The following is an 18,716-nucleotide window of genomic DNA, read 5'->3' on the forward strand; positions in this document are numbered from 1 at the left end:
TGGGTTGCCTAAAGGCTTAAGTTTCTGTGGTCTGTCCCTTTCTTTATCTTTTCATTTTTTTGGGAATATCCACAGATTTCTGACCAACGAATGCCATTTTGTAATGCAAGGAACTACTTCTGAAATGCTTGGATACAAATTCAGCTCTATGGTGAATAGTCCTTAAATTGAAAAGTGTGCAGAACCGACAACGAGGGACGTCGTGGTCGGGGCCTAAATAAGTAATGCACAAAGTATGGAAATCTCGGTGTGGTATTTGTTTTCCACAGCAGAGACAATATGACTTTTTCGGACATCGGTTAGAGCAAGAAAAAGGTCCCCAAGGGGGTACTTAGCTTTAGTCATTTTCAGATTCAACTTGCACTCTGGCAACGATTGACCGGTGCACACACAAACTGCTTTTGCTTCGGGCTCCACGGCAAGAAAGACTGATGTACTGCGTTGGCTGCTCTCCTTTATTCCAACTGATGACCTGACATCAGTCCACAGGCAACAGCAGCCGGCACAGGGAAAAAGCTTGACTCTGGTATTTGGGCCAACCGAGGGCTACCCAGCAGGGATAATCCACAAGTGACGAGTGTAACACTGAAACACTAAGAACATCTTAGTCCAAACTGTACAAAATTTTACACTTTTTACAGACTATCACAGAACTGTTAAAAAAGGCTATATTTTATTCTTCTGAATGATTCATCAGTACTGTGCTGCATTTACACTATTTGTCCTTTTTCAGTCGCTTCATTTTTATGGACCTCACATGGTTGGTCCGTCATGTCAATGATTTATTAGAAATGGCAATTATGCCAATAATCTATTTTAAAATTGTCAAAATTTATATTTGATCAGAATAATATTTATACAGAATATCTGGTCATTCACCAATTTGAAGACAAATATAGCTGTACAGCAATATGTACAATGTGGACAGACTCAAGAAGAGCATTTAAAAGTTCAAATATTAAAACAGTTTCAGGAAGAGCCACACTGCTCTTTCTTCGATCAGCAGGTAGAACAGACGTGATTAAATTAAGACATTCTCAAACTGCAGTAGAACAGACATGGTTAAATTAAGACATATTTAAATATTAGGCAAAACAGACATCGATAACTTAAGACACCAGTGTTAACACAAATTAAGAAAGTAGTCTTCATGCAATGAAATGCTTTGATGCAGTCAAGGAAAATGAGGCTGTCCAGCTTCATCTGCCAGATTAAGAATGTAGCTAGCTATATCTTCATCTGTTGGTGCATCAGGCAACACCCAGGATTCACCGGGCCCAGCAACCTGCAAACGGCACACGGGGCAGTTCCTATGGTGATCGCTCCTGTTAAAAGTCACAAAAAAAAAGTAAAGATGGCTACATAATTAGGCCAGCACACATTTAACAATTATGTACTTGTTTCTTAAGATACTGCCTTAATATATTTCAGCTCAATAAAGCTCTCATTTAGCTACATTTATAGTCCAAAACTTATCATACAAAATTCTTACACCTTCAATGAAAGGGTTAGTTTACAATGCAAACATCACTAGCTTTTACTTGATGAGCGCTGGAAATCAAAAGTTAACAGACCAAGAAAAGCCAAGTATTGACACTAACATGTATGTCACCACAAAGGTCTGCTCGATATGGATCAAGAACTACTGGGATCATTATCTACTTTGCATACAGTACTAAAAATCTCCCACAGTCACAAGAGTCAGAGGCCCTACAGACCATATTCTGGAAATGTATTAGTATTATGAATCCAGACCACAACATTTTCAGATCTTTCCTCCAATCAAACTAGGAAACCTTCTTCAATGTAATCAAATCAAATTAGGATATAAATCTTGACTTTTTGCTACTCGTCTTACCTTCTGTGAAAGCAGCACTGCTCAAAGTGGTGGTGGGAGGGACTGATAAAAGATAAGTCATTTTGTAACACCTGTACCTTTGTATAAGAGTTCTTGGCTCTGTGTATAGTTTTCTCTGCACGCTATAACGTTAAGTTTTCTCAGTTATGTTTAAGTGTAGTGGGGATTGTAAAGAGGTGCTGGCTGTTTTTTTCTTCTCTTTCTTCTTGTTCAGTTTTAAGAAATGTAGGCAATGCAAAGGGGAAAAGGCCTGTTAAAAGAGCATGACAAAAGAAAAATTAATGTGCTTTTTCCTCATTCTTGCATGGGGAATTGACTGGATTAAGGCCCTGAGATTGATTTAGTAACAAGTTTCAAGAGTAAGCAAGTAAATGAAAAGAACACTGACTATTATGAGGCTTTTTTCTAGGAAATACATGTATGCTCAGTAGCAATTCTGTAGCTGGTCTTCACATTTCCATGGAAACAATCTGAAAAAACTGGCTGCCTGGTTCTAGTGTATCCATGGAGACAATCTGATAAAGAGAAACTGGCTACAGTCTGGTACAGATCGATTCACTGAAGAAAAAAACTGAGTAGAGAAATTGGCTAGGAGATAATGTTCTCTGAAAGCATTCAGGGGGGTTTCCCAGCTAGGAGGGCTATAAAGAAAAGACAAAATCAATTAGCACTTAGTAGAAGCACAGGTTGCATCATGCGTCTTACCATGTTTAAACTTTCTTTTAGTTTAACTCAAGGCTGCGAGTGTGGTCATTAAGTTTGGGACTTTTGTTTCTATTAGGAAGATAAAACTTCAGTATTTGAAGATGTACATCGTTTTGCATGTCAGTATTAAGGTAATAGGTTTTAGGAGGGTATTGGGGATATATATATATATATATATATATATATATATATATATATATATATATATATATATATATATATATATATATTTTTTTTTTTTTTTTTTTTGAGGGTTTTCAATAAACAAAGTTTTTTTAAGATGCGACATAGGCTCCAATGGATATGGTAAGAAATGACTGCATAAAGTTCAACCTGTCAAACAGTGTATGCATGTAACACAAAAGCTGGAAATAGACATTTAACAAAAAATGTGCTATACTTAAAATGTGGGAATAATAACTTTTTAATGCAATGATGCTTTCTGTAATATCTTTAAATATCAATGGTCTCAGAGAAAAATAAGTGCAAATAGCTATGTTACAGGAGACACAAAAATAACTGAACATGTGAATTTGATAAAGAAAGGTTTTCAGGATGTTTAATCAACGAAATACCTGGGACAAAGGAAAATAGAAGTACTTGTATTAATTGCAAGAGGAGCTCCAATAGTGATAGAAGAGGATAAAAAGATAATGGCAGATTTGTAGTGGTAAGGGGCTACTGGCAAAAGAGGAGGATTACACTGGCATGTATTTATATTCCACCTAAAAGTGCTGTAATAGAATTTAAGAAAATTCTGCGAGAAAAAAAAAATCAGTTTTCAGCATGGAATATTATTTACAGGTGGGGACTGGAATGTAATTTGCAACAGTGAAGATGTGTTTGGGAGGCCCAGAAGGGAAAGTATTACAAATAAGGGTAGATTTTTGAAGAAATTTATGAAAATATCTGGCATGTAAGATATGAATTAAGTAACGAGTTCAGAGTGAATTTACATATTATTCCCAAAGATATAAAATCAGGGCTAGGCTAGACCGAATTTACATTTATTTATTTTATTATTTACGTATTTGGTTTTGTTGACCGGGAACGTCCACTGGGCTGAAATGAGCCCATTTTCAGAGGAGGCCTGGGGAGAAAAGCTCCATAACATTATACAAGAAAAAATTGTTTAACAAGAGTTACAAAATGTAGTTGAGTTAACAAGGAGTACTGATAAACAAGAGTTACCAAAAAGTAGTTGAGTTATAAAAAGAGTATTAATTAGGAGAATCAATTGGGATATTATACTCTACATGGTTTGAAGTTATTGAAATCAGTTTTGACTCATGGCAAAGGTATCCAATGTATAAGAATTTAACAGAGATAAGCCATAATTTAGGCAGATAGATGAGCAAAATAGCTCATGTAATATATATATATATATATATATATATATATATATATATATATATATATATATATATATATATAAGACAAGCGAGAGTAGCCACACTACTGGTCATATATCTTGTGAGGCAAATAGGGTAAAGGAAGATTTTCAAGGCAGACACTCAAGAAGGGACAGAGTAATGAGTATAATTTAAAAGGGGGGGGGGGTACAATAGGAATATCAGCTTTCCTGTAACTAACCTACTGGAAAGCAAAACAAAGTCTTAAACTGATACAAGCCTTTTAGCTTAAATGAGAGACTTTGGAGTGATTATCAGTTTTCTGTATTTTCTTGCTGTACTTAACTGTTTTCCGCCTAAACGCTGATTTTTCCAGCACTTATTGTTATTTAAAAGCTTGTTTTTTTCACATATTGTACTTAGTTGACTGCCTGCACTTTTACAAAGTTGTTTTTTGTTTAAATAAATTGTTTAACTGTTGTAGGCTACACACTAAAGTGCGATAGCCTTTTCTGATCGCATGTAGTCGTTTAAAGCGTACTTTTTACCTTATCTTTCAAAAAAAAAAAAAAATGTTTCCCACCTTTTTAAGCTAGTATAGTCCAGCTTTCAGGCTAGTGCTGAATTCAGGGCTGTGTTACAAGTTTCTAAGTTGCCCATACCTTACTTGGAGAGAGGGAAGATTCTCTGTTCACCTGTGAGAGAGGGGAACTTTGAGCAGCCATCTGTCCCTGGAGGAGTGGTTCCAGCCCAGAAGTTAGTAGTTTAAAAACCGTGTTTGCATGGGTTTGTGCGCAGGGCAGCACTGGTTAGCTAGGGTTAAATTATTCCCGGCTCCACTAAGTCTCCTCTTCAGTTTTTCATTTGAAACTAGTCTAACTCTCAACCTAAGCACTCAAAAAGCATCCTACAGTCCAGCACTTGCTCAGACCTAATAGCAAGCACTAATATACCCCGACACTTGACTGCCCAGCAAGGCAAGGTTCTTTATCCACCCCTCACCAACCAAGCAACTAAGCAGCTCACCCTACTATTCAGGCATGAGGGGCAACTTCAGGTGTACTCTCCAGTCCAGCTGGTGAATCTGGGTATCCTGAGACAATGTCACAACTGCCTCATGTACACAGACAGCCCTCTCCTCCTACCACAAAACACTAACATATACGAGAGATGCAATTATACAGCCAAACTGGAGGCTAATGTCTCTCCACCAAAGACTGGAACAGATAGTCATGAGGAGAAGGTTAACACTTGCACCACACCTCCAGCCTCACAAAGACCTACTAAACCAGCACTGGCAAAAAATACACAAATGCACAACATCATACTCAGAGGTTCTAAATAAAAACCTGCAAAAGCATCAGAGAGCTCCAAAGCAGACACCCACAAAACCTGCACCTCCCGTCACAAACCAGACCACATATAAAACACAAAATCAATGTGCCGCACAATCACAGCCCTTAAGGCAAAATAACATACCTAACACACCAGTAATAGGTGACTCAATAGTCAGGCACACTGACTCCCTACTCACTAGGCTGGACAAGGAGAAGGTTACTGTTAGCTGCCTATCGGGAGCCAGAATCCACCACATAACACAAGCACTCAGGTCACTCCAGAACAAGTATAAATATGACTCTGTCATTGTTCATGTTGGTGTGAATGACCTGAAATGTACCTCCCTGGACTACAACGAAAGAGACATGGAAGAGCTCTCTGATCATGCAGCCCAGGCAGGTATGACCCTGACCACGAGTAGCATCCTGCCCTCACCAAGAATGATACCTCAGTATAAAGAAAAATGATCAATTTCAACAATCTAAGCTAAGCTTCTGGTGTCATTCAAAGGGGATTCAGTGTCTGTCAGCCTGGGATGACATGCTCGACAAGCCACATTGCTTCGCAAGAGACGACTTGCACCTGTCACCCTTTGGCTTTCAAATAATGGCCAAGGCTCTTGCTGCCCCCATAGTGCATTTTTTAGGCAAGGCTCAAAATTCAAACCCACCACCGTAAACAGTGCAAGTAAAAAATGAGGGTTATGCTACTCAATGCCAGGAGTTTAAATCTCAAAATGCATGTGCGCGAAGCACTCCTAAGTATGGAGAACGTCGACATCTGTGCAGTAACTGAAACCTAGTTCAAGGTTTCAGAGAGCACTCCAGCACTACAGGGCTACAACTCATACCACACATTTTGGCCACAGAACACGGACCGAAACACAAAAGGAGGGGGTGTATCCATATTCATCAAGGATACTCGCACCTCCAGGTTAGTGGTGCAGTATGATACCTCTGAGATCATCCATGTGCAACTAACATCGGGAAAATCTGCAATGCAAACTGTGGCCTGCTACAGATCACCCTCCATGACCCAGGACCACCACTCCGCCTTTCTGGAGACACTGGAAAACATGAAGGTTCTTGACATAGCTACTTGATTAAAGTGTAGCTATCATTCTAAGTCTTTTGGATTAAGCACTTGGGCTTCAGACCAGTTGTTTTACATTAGGAAGGTTTGTGGCATGCACTGTGGTGGCAGGACAGGTAGCTTTCATCCTTCTAAGTTGGGAATTGCTGATTGAGAGCCCAGTGTCTGTTATTCTTAAAGTGTATTAGTTCTGGTTAAAGCACTTGGGCTTCAGGCCAGTTATTTTACATTAAGAAGGTTTGTGGTCTGCACTCTTGTGGGAGAAGAGGCTGGACTTTGCACTTCTGAGCTCGGAATTTCTGGTTAAAGGTTTATAGTGCCTGAATATTTTAATTGTATCTTACTGAAATTGGTACACCTTGTTTGCTGTAGCATAGACTAGATCTAGGCCTGCTGAATCTAGCTTTGTTTATATGCTTGTTGTTTGTTTGCTTGTTATTTCCCTGGAACGCTAGTTCCACGTAATACGCGGCTTCTCAGCGCTTCTGTGGATCACTAGTGATATCTGCATTGCTTACTGCACTTATTTCCTTGTTTCACTTGAAAGAAAGTTACTGTTTGTCGTTTTTGCATTTAAGTTACCTGTAACACATTGCACTTAAGTTACCTGGCACTTGCTCACTAAAGCAATTATATAAGCCAGCACTAAAAATTAAAAGCACTACACCCTCACTCCCCACTGGCCCTGGTTTTCAATTATTAAGGAATTCCCAATATTATTCTAGCATGTCCAAAGGCCAGTTGTCAATCTCCTCTCCGGTCCAGCTGGTGAATCTGGGAATCTTGAGGCAATGTTACAACTGCCTCATGTACACAGACAACCCTCTGCTCCTCCCAACAAATTCCAACACATGTGAGAGATGCAACCATATAACCAAACTGGAGGCTAAGCTCTCTCAACACAGTACTGGCATAACCAGTCTGGAGGAGAAGGAAACCACACTCACTACAATTCCAGTCTCACATAGACCTACCACGACAGCAAACCAAACACATAATCACACAAAAACATACTCGGAGGCTCTAAATAAAGATCTGCCGAAGCAGCAGAGACCTCCAAAGCAGACACCCAAGCAGCCGCTACCACAAAACAAAACACGTGCAACAAATATCTCACAAAGCCAGTGTGCCAAACAGTCACAGCCCTCAAGACTAAACAACACACCTGATGCACTTGTAATAGGTTACTATCGTCAGGCACACTGACGTCCTGCTCACCAGGCTGAACAAGGAGAGGGTCACGGTGAGCAGCCTGTCGGGCGCTAGGATCCACAACATAACACAAGCACACAAGTCACTCCAAGGCAAGTACAAATATGACTCAGTCATTGTCCATGCTGGTGTGAATGACCTGAGACATACCTCCCTGGACTACATGAAGAGAGACATAAAGGAGCTCTCTGAGCATGTAGCCCAGGCCAGTATGACCCTGACCTTGAGTAGCATCTTACCCTCACCAAGAATGATGCCACAATATGAAGACAAGATGATCAATTTCAACAATTGGCTTAAGTACTGGTGTCATTCAAAGGGGATCCAATGCCGGTCAGCTTGGGATGATATGCTAGACTAGCCACGATGCTTCGCTAGGGACGGCTTGCACCTGTCACCCCTGGCCTTTCGGATACTGGCAAAGGCTCTTGCTACCCCCGATAGTGCCTTTTTTAGGCAAGGCTCGAAAGACAAACCCACCTCCATAGGTATCACAAGGGATAAGAAAAGTACAGTTTTGTACCTACCATAAATGTAGATGTCCGATAGATATGCAACTGCAGTCATAACATATGGGTTGTCCTGCCTCAGGCAGCCCTCGGTCAGCCGGATTCCAAAGTCTGGGTCCGACGTTGGCTGATGTCGCATTTCTCTCCGACATCAGAGCGGCTGGAGTACATAAGCATCAGCCGACGCCATTTTCTTCAGTGTTTCTTGCCCCAGATGCCAGGTGCCCTCCAAGGAAGGCTGTAATCAAATTGGAAGACAAAAACAGGATTCCAGACAAATAAGTAAGCAATAAACAGATACACCATAACAGATATCCCCAGCTAAGAGAAACAGGGATAGGAGTGGACCCAAGGCATAGAGGGGTATGGAGGGAGGGAAAATCCGACTGCAGTTGCATATCTATCGGACATCTACATTTATGGTAGGTACAAAACTGTACTATGTCCTTCAAGAATGCAACTGCAGTCATAACATATGGGTTGAATACCATAGCGTAGCTGGGGGAGGAGGAATGCTCTAGGAAAGAGATGGTGTGGCAATCAAACCCTGCAGGACTGCCGAAGCAAAGCCTGCTCTGGATCTGGAATATAAAGGGAGATTGTAGTGTTTGGAGAATGTATGCACGGAGCTCCATGTAGCTGCTTCTAGAATGTCTTTTGTAGGCACCCCTCTTAAGAATGCTGTAGAGGTGGCTGTAGCTCTGGTGGAGTGCAGTCTGACATTGGCTGGAACATTCTTCCCATGGAAGGAATAACAAAATCTGATGCAATGTCCAATCCATTTTGAAATAGTCTGTTTGGAAATTGCTTTTCCTTGTACTCCAGGGGCGTAAGCTACAAAAAGCTGATCAGACTTCCTACTGGTCTTGGGTCTGTCCAGGTAGTAGCGAAGTTGTCTGTGAATGTCCAAGGTATGCAACAGTCTTTCCCCTTTGCTCTCAGGATTGGGGAAGAAAGTAGGCAGGTGAATAGCTTGATTTAAAGAAACCCTAGATACCACCTTTGGCATAAAAGTAGGGTTGGTTCTTAAGGAGACCCTGTCTCTGTGAAAGATTATGAATGGTGGTGTTGCCATCAGGGCCTGTAGTTCCGAAACCCTTCTTGCTGAGGTAATTGCCAACAGGAAAGCTGTCTTCCATGATAAAAATTGTAAGTCCACTGAAGCTGCTGGCTCAAAGGGAGGTAGAGTCAGTTTTTCTAGGACAAAGTTGAGGTCCCAAGCTGGCACTGGAGCCTTTCTTGGTGGCTTAATGTTCTTGATTCCCCTGAGGAATTGCCTTAGCAAAGGATGTGAAAACACAGGAGGATCAGTGTTATATCTAGCTGAGATAGCTGAAGCATGTATCTTTATGGAAGAATATGAGAGTCCATTCTGTAGCATATCTGCCAAATATTCCAGGATGAGTGGGATATTCAATAATGATGCATCATGTCCCTTGCTGGTATTCCAAATGCTGAATCTCTTCCATTTTGCTAAGTAAACCTTTCTGGTGGATGGTCTTCAAGCTTCTGTTAATATCCGCTGAACTTCTTTGGAGAGAGATAAATTGAGGTTATTCATGGGATCTCCCAGGCTGTTAGCTGCAGATCGATCGGGCCAACCACACCGATCGATCGGGCCGACCGACTCCCACTGGCGGAGGGCCCCCGCGGCGTGGCCCCTCGGGTCACGGCCGGCGGGTCGAGCCTCTCCTCCCAGGGAGCGAGGCGGGTGGGGCCGCGAGCTCGCTGCCCCGGCGGCGTAGTCCAGGCGAGACCGACGAGCCCGGGCCGAGGCGCAGGGGTCCTGCGACGCGCCGGGCCGGCCCCCGCTCCGGCGGGTGCCCCCCCGAGCGCGGGAGCTCCGGGAGCTCTGCCTCCCCCCCTCTCTGGCTGTAGCGCGGCAGCGCCCCACGCCGGCCCGCGGCCCTCCGGGGTCGCGGCCGCCGGTCCACGACCAGCACCCGGGGTGCCCCCTCCGCGTGGAGTGGGACCCCTCCCGCGGGCGGTGGGGGGCTCCGGCCCCTTCTCCCCGGTCCCTCCGCCCGCCCGCCGAGGTGCTGCTATCTGGTTGATCCTGCCAGTAGCATATGCTTGTCTCAAAGATTAAGCCATGCAAGTCTCAGTGCACACGGACGCTACAGTGAAACTGCGAATGGCTCATTAAATCAGTTATGGTTCCTTTGATCGCTCCACCGTTACTTGGATAACTGTGGTAATTCTAGAGCTAATACATGCTGACAAATGCACGCATCCCCGGAAGGTCAGCGCTCATCAGACCAAAACCAATCCGGGTCTCGGCCCGGCAGCTTTGGTGACTCTAGATAAACTCGGGCCGATCGCATGCCCTCGTGGCGGCGACGCGACATTCGAATGTCTGCCCTATCAACTATCAACTAACTTTCAACTGAAGGTTTGGATGCACTGTTTTGAAGCTGTGTTGAGTCAAAAGTAGGGGCCATTGGGGAAGGGCCCACTTTTTGTTGTGACATATGCTCCGTAGTAGTGAGTACCAGTGTTGTCTTGGCCAGTCTGGAGCTATTAGGATCCCCTTGGGCCTCTCTGCTTTGATCTTTAGTAATACTGTGGTCATCAGTGTCAGAGGTGGGAATGCATAGATTTTTAGAAAGTTCCAGTTGAATGAAAGAGCATCTATTTTCCAAGCTTGTGGATGGTATGTCCTTGAACAGAATTTTTGTATATGATGGTTGAGGTGGGAGGCAAATAGGTCTACTTCTGGCCTGCCCCATGTCGAGGTGAGTTGTGTGAAGATTTTTGGATGTAACCTCCACTCGTGTGGATCTATGAAATTCCTGCTTAGGCTGTCCGCCAGCACATTGTCTTTGCCTGGAACAAACTGGGATTGCAACTGTATGTTTAGGCTCAGTGATTTTTCCCAAAGATTCATTGTCAGTCTGCAAAGGGGGTAGGAATGGGTACCCCCTTGCTTGTTTATGTACCACATCACAGTGGTGTTGTCTGTCTGCATCAGTAGATGGCCTTGCTGAAGTTGTTGTCGAAAGGCCTCGATGGCATGCATTACTGCCAGCATTTCCTTTTGGTTTATATGCAGATGTGTTTCCTTTGGAGACCATTGTCCTTGTATACATCTGCCCTCCATGTGCGCCCCCCATCCAAGGTCTGAGGCATCTGTGGTCATGGTCTGTGTTATCTGAGGTTTTTTGAATGACATACCTGTGTTTGCCTGGCTTACCGAGGCCCACCATAGGAATTCCTTTTGTAGGCATGGAATGAGCGGTACGGTTGTCTCTAGGTTGTTGCTGTGTTGAGACCATAGGCTTTTTAGGTACCATTGAAGCTTTCTCATGTGCAGTCTTGCTAATGGAACCAGGAGAATGCAGGATGCCATGTAACCCAGGGCCTGTAGGAATCCCCTTGCAGTCATCTGGGTGAGTTTTGCCAAACCTTTGAAATAATGAGTTAGTTTCTCTTGCTCGTCTTCTGTCAGGTAAGCCATTTGAGAGGCTGTGTCTAGATTGGCTCCTAAGAAGGTTATTTGCTGGGATGGCTGAAGTCTTGACTTTTGGAAGTTGACTGTGTATCCCAGAGCCTGTAGCAAATGTATGACATAGTTCAAGTTTTTTGTCAAAATCAATTTGTCGTCTGCTTGTATGAGGCAGTCGTCCAGGTATGGGTAAATTTGGATCCCCTGGAGCCTGCAATGAGCAATTACTGAAGCCAGGCATTTTGTAAATACTCTGGGCGCAGTAGATAAACCAAATGGCAATGCTGAGAATTGATAATGCTCTGGCCCTGCAAGAAATCCGAGGTATCTTCTGCAGCTGTGTCTGATAGGGACATGCAGGTATGCCTCCTTGAGGTCCAGAGTAATCAGCCAAGACCCCTTGCCCAGCATGGGAAGGAGTTGCTGTAGAGTCAGCATTTTGAACTTTGATACTATGAGAAAAGTGTTTAATGCGGACAAATCCAGTATTGGTCTCCATTGAGTTTCTTTTCTTGGAACAAGGAACAGTCTTGAGTAAAACCCCTGGCCTTGTTCTTGTTGTGGAACTCTTTCTATTGCTTTGATCTGAGCAAGCAGAGAAATTTGCTTGATAGCCTCTGCCCTCTGGTTTTGTGGTAGGTTTGGCATGCCTTGTTTTCTTGGTAAGGTATGAAAGTGGAACCTGTAACCTTGGTCTATAATGTCCAAAATCCATTTGTCCTTTGTCAATCTGTGCCAATTGTCTGAAAACAGAGATAATTTTCCGTCCAAGGGAGCTTCTATTTGCTCCTTGGTCAGCGGAAGTAGAGGAAAGTCATTGAGATTGTCCCTGTGGGGCAGAGACGACCCCTGTGTCACTTCTTTGGTTTGCTGGTTGCCATTGTCGTCCCCTGTAAGAACCTCTGTATTGTCCTCTTCCTCGGCCATGCCTGTTTTTACCCCTTTGAAATCTTTCAGGATTAGGAAAGGACCAGTTTTTAGAAGGCCAATTCCTGCTGAATCTGGGTGGCTGAACCTGGAGGAAATCTTTGACCGTCTGAACTGATTTTGCTTTTTCCTCTATGGACTTTAACACATCCTTAGCATTAGTACCAAAAAGCTTGTTCTTTTCCAAAGGTGCATCAAGAAGTTTTGCCTTAACATGATCTGGTAGAGGTTGTTCTTTTAACCATGCATGTCTACGAATGACCGCCCCTGTCATAGCTGCCCTACATGAAGCTTCCAATGCATCATATCCACACTGCAGAAAGTGATTGCTGACTTGCTGAGAATTATGTACAGCTTCCTGCAAAGACTTCCTGTCTAAAGGTTCAGGAGAGGCCAATGTTTTCTGTAAATCATCTAACAGGTAATCCTGATATTGAAACATATGAAAGAGGCAATTCAGAGGTCTCATAGATAAAGTAGTGGAGGTGTAGACCTTTTTCCCCCATCTCTCTAATGACCTAGCTTCCCTGTTGGAAGGCAAGGGATTTTTGGAGTTGGATGCTGAAACCCCTTTAGGTCCCTGAGAAATTGTTTCTAAATCAACAGCATGGGCCCTGAAGAAATGAGAATGTGTTTCTGGGACCCTATAATATCTGTCTGGCTTGGCTGGGGCAGGAGGAAGAGTATCCGGGGTAACACTGGAGTCAAAGTATAGGTAATCCAAAACATCAAGCACAGGAGGTATAGCCAGGGGCCTGTGTTGGGGCTTTTTAAGGAAGGTTCGAAGGAGCTTTCTGGAATCAGAATATTCCTGGCCTTGCCACTTAAAATGTTCCCTCATGGTATGCAAAGCTTCCCCAAAAGAAATATCCTCAGGAGGGGAGGCCGAGGGGATGGAATCCTCTGCATCAGAGTCCTCATAGGTCTGGAAGGGCTCTTCCTGGCCATCGGAGTGAACAGAGTCCTCAGAATCTTCATCTGAAGGGATAGGGTCAGAGGGTTCAACCCGGGGCCTCTTATCAGGAGGAGGCTGGGATCCTCTCTCAGGATGGGCCTGTGAATCTCTAATCATGGAAATTAAGTCTGCGGCCATAGTCATGATTTGTGTTTCAGGAGTAGGCTGAGGTAAGGCCTTAACAGTAAGGTGCTTGGTCTTGCTGGCTGCCTTAGCACGTGTGTAGGCCTTAATAGACACGGCCATAGGAGGCCTAGCAGCTCCACGTGCAGGAGTGACCTTATCTACAGCAATGGTCTCGGGCATTTCCTCGGTTTCAGTATCCGGAGGAAAATCTATAACTGGCATCGGTGTGGCCTCAGGTATCGGAGGTGTCGGTAAAGCATTGTCTTCGGTTCGGAGCGGTGGAATAACCGTCTCAGGGGGAACCACAGCACTCGTGGTAGGCTTTGGCGTGGAGTCGGAGGAAGACGCGGGCCGAGGATGTCGGTCCCGGTCCTTTCGTTTCTTAGGAGTCTGCGATGTCGGAAGTTCCAACGGCATTGTATAAGCAAATTTATCGCTGAAAAAGTCTTCAGCGAACTCCGCCCGGCACCTAAGAGTGCGCTTATTGAAGCGAGCACAGGCCGAGATGTCGTGGTCTGGGCCAAGGCAAGGGAGACAGTAGGAGTGGAAATCCTTATGAGGTATTTGTTTACCACAAGACAGACAATTGTTAACTTTTTCAGTAATTTCTGACATCGGCTGAGGCAAGAAAGGTCCCCAACGGGGTACATAGCATTTTTGATGACTTCGGATTCGAAGAATTCAGGAGCTGACCGACCGGCACTTGCGAACCGCTTCTGCTTCGGGCACCGCGCGGCAAGAAAGACTGAAGAAAATGGCGTCGGCTGATGCTTATGTACTCCAGCCACTCTGACGTCGGAGTGAAATGCGACATCAGCCGACGTCGGACCCAGACTTTGGAATCCGGCCGACCAAGGGCTGCCTGAGGCAGGACAACCCATATGTTATGACTGCAGTTGCATTCTTGAAGGACATCTAAGAGTAATGCTACTCAACGACAGAAGTCCAAACCTCAAGATGCACGCACTCGAAACTCTCCTTAGCATGGAGAACATCGATATCTGTGCAGTGACAGAAACCTGGTTCAGGGCTCACGAGAGCACCCCAGCACTACCAGGTTATACCTCCTACCATTCTTTTCAGCCCCAAAACTTGGACCGAACCACAAAAGGAGGGGGAGTATCGATATTCAAAGATACCCACACCTCCAGGTTGGTGGCAAAGCACGAAGCATCAGAGACTATCCATGTGCAACTAACTGTGGGTAAAACTGCCTTCCAGTTTATAGCATGCTAAAGATCACCCTTCCAAACCCAGGAACCCCACTCGGCCTTCCTGAGAACACTGGAAAATATGAAGGTCTCTCCAAACACCATTATATTGGGTGACTTCAACTACCCAAACATAGACTGGGAGCATTACTCTAGCTCCAACGCCCTAGCCCAAAGGTTCCTAGAATTTATAAACTCAAATGCTATGGAACAACTGGTTACCACTCCCACAAGAGGGGAAAACATACTGGACCTGATCATCACCAACATGGGGACTCTATGCTCCACCCAGAAGTGTATCCCTCACTGGTAAGATCAAACCATAAACTAATCTCACTGGATATTCACATCCCGACCCCACCCCCTGCCCAGAAAACCACAGTGAAAAACTTCTCTAAAGCAAATTTCACACTCCTCAAAACTGAGGTGGAATCCTTCAAAGCCCCCGGGCCTGTGGAAAATACGGCCCAGACCGCAGAATCCTTTATAAACGCATTCTATAAACACCTTCAGGAATGCATGGATCATGCGATCCCAAATAAAACCAAGACCCAATCCTCCAAAGGCAGACGTCCTGTCTAGTGGACCCCAGCCATAAACAAACTATACAATAGAAGGAGGAAGCTACTAAATGATAGAGCAAAATCCCAAAAAGGGAAGGCATCACTGATCAGTATTAGCAAAAAACTACGGGCACACATAAAATTGTCTAAGGCCCGCTTCGAGAGAAAAATTGCACAGGACACCAAGGATAATCACAAGGCTTTCTTTAGTTATGTTAGGAACCTGGGTGGTAATTCCCAGATATGCTCAGAATTAGTCCAAAATGACAAAAAATACACCGAACCCACAGACATTGCCAACATCCTAGCTGACAGGTTCATCGCAAACTTCACCCCACCCTCCCCACCAAAAGGGCAAATATCTATCCCAGCAGAGTGCTGCCCCCCTGACATCTCAGAAGCTCAGGTAAGAGCCACCCTCTCCAAACCAAAAAACACAGCATCAATGGGACCAGATGGTGTCCCGGGCTGCATCCTACATGAACTCCAAGAAGAGCTAAACCCAAACATAAAACTACTGTTCAATCTCAGCCTTACTACAGGATATGTGCCCAAAGAGTGGCGTACAGCAACAGTGGTCCCTCTCCATAACGGTGGTGCCTCAACGGATCCTGGAAACTATCGCCCCATAAGCCTGACTAGCTTGGTCTGCAAAGCTATGGAAAGGATCATCATGGACCTCATAAATAAAGATATTGGGGACCTACAGACACTGGATCCTACCCAGTTCGGCTTTGTTAAGGGCAGATCCTGCCTCTTAAACCTGGTTGATTTCTTTGAAACAGTCACCAAGGCCATTGACGAGGGGAAGGTGGTCCACACAGCCTACCTGGACCTCACAAAAGACTTCGATACAATACCCCACTCGGGCATTATAGATAAGCTCACCAGCTTAAATATAAACCCCTATGTCACTAGATGGATTGCAAACTGGCTCAAGGACAGAACCCACATGGCTAGAATTGCTGGAGCCATGTCAGACTCCAAACCAGTTACAAGTGGTGTCCCACAAGGCTCAGTCCTGGGACCTCTCTTGTTCGGTATATATTTCTCGGAGGTACAGGCCAACACGGAAGGACTGTGGCTGACCAAGTTCGCAGATGACTGCAAACTGGGTGCCATAATCGACTCTCCAGGCGACACAAGCATCCTCCAAAAAAGCCTCATAGAAACAGACAACTGGTGCCAGAGCCATGGCCTCAAGCTAAATGCCAAAAAGTGTATAGTCATCCCCTCTGGCAAAAACAAAGTGCCCACAAATTACCACATAGGTGGTAATCCATTAAGTACAGAAGAAGTAATTAGGGACCTGGGGACCCAAGTTGATAGCAATCTCTCATTTGACAACCACGTGGCCAAAGTGGTTAGAAAAACATTTTATATAGCCCACCTAATCATGAAGGGATTCACATCTAGATCAGGGGAGGTCATCGTGCCTCTTTACTCCTCCCTCATCAGGCCCATAATTGAGTACAATGCCCCTTTTGGGATGTACCTTACTAGACACCTGCAGCAACTGGAAAGACCCCAAAAGTACCTCACCAAGAGGATCAAAGGGCTCAAACAGATGCCATATGCTGCCCGGTTACAGAAACTCCAACTCTACTCAGTGGCATACCGCTTGTTCAGAGGCGATCTGTGCCCGACGTATAAAGCCATGTCCAACCCGGAATTAATGGACATGCTGCACCTCAGAAAATCCAAATCCCATCGAGCTACGCGCTTGAGAGACGTGAACCTCAGCACTGAAATAAATAGGACATGCTGGAGGGACAGATTCATAACCCAGAGGCTTCCTTCACTCTGGAATAAAATCCCAGTCCAGGTTAGGCAGAGTCCCTCATTGACTCTCTTCAAGAGGAATCGTGATGAGTGGATGGGAGATCGTAGGTTTACCCCGGGTATCACTTCTGTGTCACTGTTAGAGGCACAGTATACTAACCTCAAAAAAGGGCATAGCAAAATAAATTTAAAATGGGTGGTGAAAGCCAAACACATTCTGGCTAGGCTTATAAATGCCCTAGGGCAGATAGCCTAGTATGAACCTATGAACCAAACATCCTGATTTTGGGAGATTTTAATTACCCTACCATTAGCTGGGAAAACTACTTGAGTACAAACTCCCAGGCTCAGTGCTTCCTGGAATTTATCAACTCAAATGCCCTGGATCAGCTGGGAAACTCCCCTACCAGAGGCCACAACATATTGGACCTGGTCATCACCAACATGGGCGACAGGTGTTCCATACCGGAGGTCAACCAGTCACTGGTTAGATCAGATCATAAACTAATCACCCTGGATGCCCACACCCCACCACCACCCCCAACCAAGGAAACCACAGTGAAAAACTTTTCTAAAGCAAACTTCACCTTACTTAAGGCAGAGGTGGTAAGTTTCGCAGCCCCACGCTAAAGGATAACACTGCCCAAGATGCAGAATCCTTTACAATTGCACTCTATGAGCACCTACAAGGATGCATGGATCGTGCCATCCCTAGCAAGACCAAGACTCACTCACCAAAGAGAAGGAAACCAGTCTGCTGGACCCTTGCCATAAACAGGTTATACAACAGGAGGAGGAAACTAGTTCAGAAAAAAAGCAAATCCCAAGAAGGAAAGACATCCCTGATCAGTATCAGTAAGAAACTAAGGTCCCTCATAAAATCATCCAAGGCTAACTTCAAAAGAAAAATAGCCAAGGATTAGAAAGATAACCACAAAAGCCTTCTTTAGCTATGTCAAGAATCTAAGTGGCAACTCACAGATATGTTCTGAGTTAGTGGAAAATAGTACAAAATATACTGAACCTACTGATATTGCCAACATCCTGGCAGATAGATGCAGTGCAAACTTCACCCCCCTCTCACCTTCAAAAGGGCCCACAACAATACCGGAAAAGTGTAGTGTCCCGGAAATCACAGAAGCACAGGTGAAAACAGCCCTTTCAAAAGCCAAAAACACAGCATCAATGGGGTCAGATGGTGTCCCCAGGCTGCGTCTTGCACGAACTACAGAACGAACTAACCCCCCACATAAACACGCTGTTCAACCTCAGCCTCTCCACAGGCTATGTGCCCATAGAATGGCGTACAGCAACGGTTATTCCGCTCCACAAAGGAGGGGCCACAACTGACCCTGGTAACTATCGCCCCATAAGCCTGACTAGCTGGGTCTGCAAGGCTATGGAGCGCATCATCATGGAACTCATTAACAAAGACATTGGGAACCTCCAAACACTTGACATGACCCAGTTCGGCTTTGTTAAGGGCAGATCATGCCTACTAAACCTGGTTGACTTCTTCGAGACAGTCACCAAGGCCACAGGGGAGGGAAAGGTGGTTCACACAGCCTACCTTGATCTCGCCAAGGCATTCGACACCATTCCTCACTCGGGTATTATAAAAAAAAACTCACCAGCCTGAAC

At 44.6% G+C, this 18,716-nt stretch overlaps 1 protein-coding gene across 1 annotated transcript in view; it reads right to left on the minus strand.

The window, feature by feature from the left end:
* Positions 1 to 650: 650 nt before the first annotated feature.
* Positions 651 to 18,716, minus strand: part of RNF141 (ring finger protein 141) — a 250,344-nt gene continuing 232,278 nt past the window's right edge. The window contains exon 4 of the mRNA XM_044059278.1: positions 651 to 1,325. Coding sequence (XP_043915213.1) covers positions 1,175 to 1,325 — 151 coding nt within the window. The 3' untranslated portion in view covers positions 651 to 1,174. The remainder of the gene's footprint in view (positions 1,326 to 18,716) is intronic.

Source organism: Protopterus annectens, chromosome 17.part0 (assembly GCF_019279795.1).
Source record: "Protopterus annectens isolate FY-2018-M chromosome 17.part0, PAN1.0, whole genome shotgun sequence".
NCBI classification, from domain to species: Eukaryota; Metazoa; Chordata; order Ceratodontiformes; family Protopteridae; genus Protopterus; species Protopterus annectens.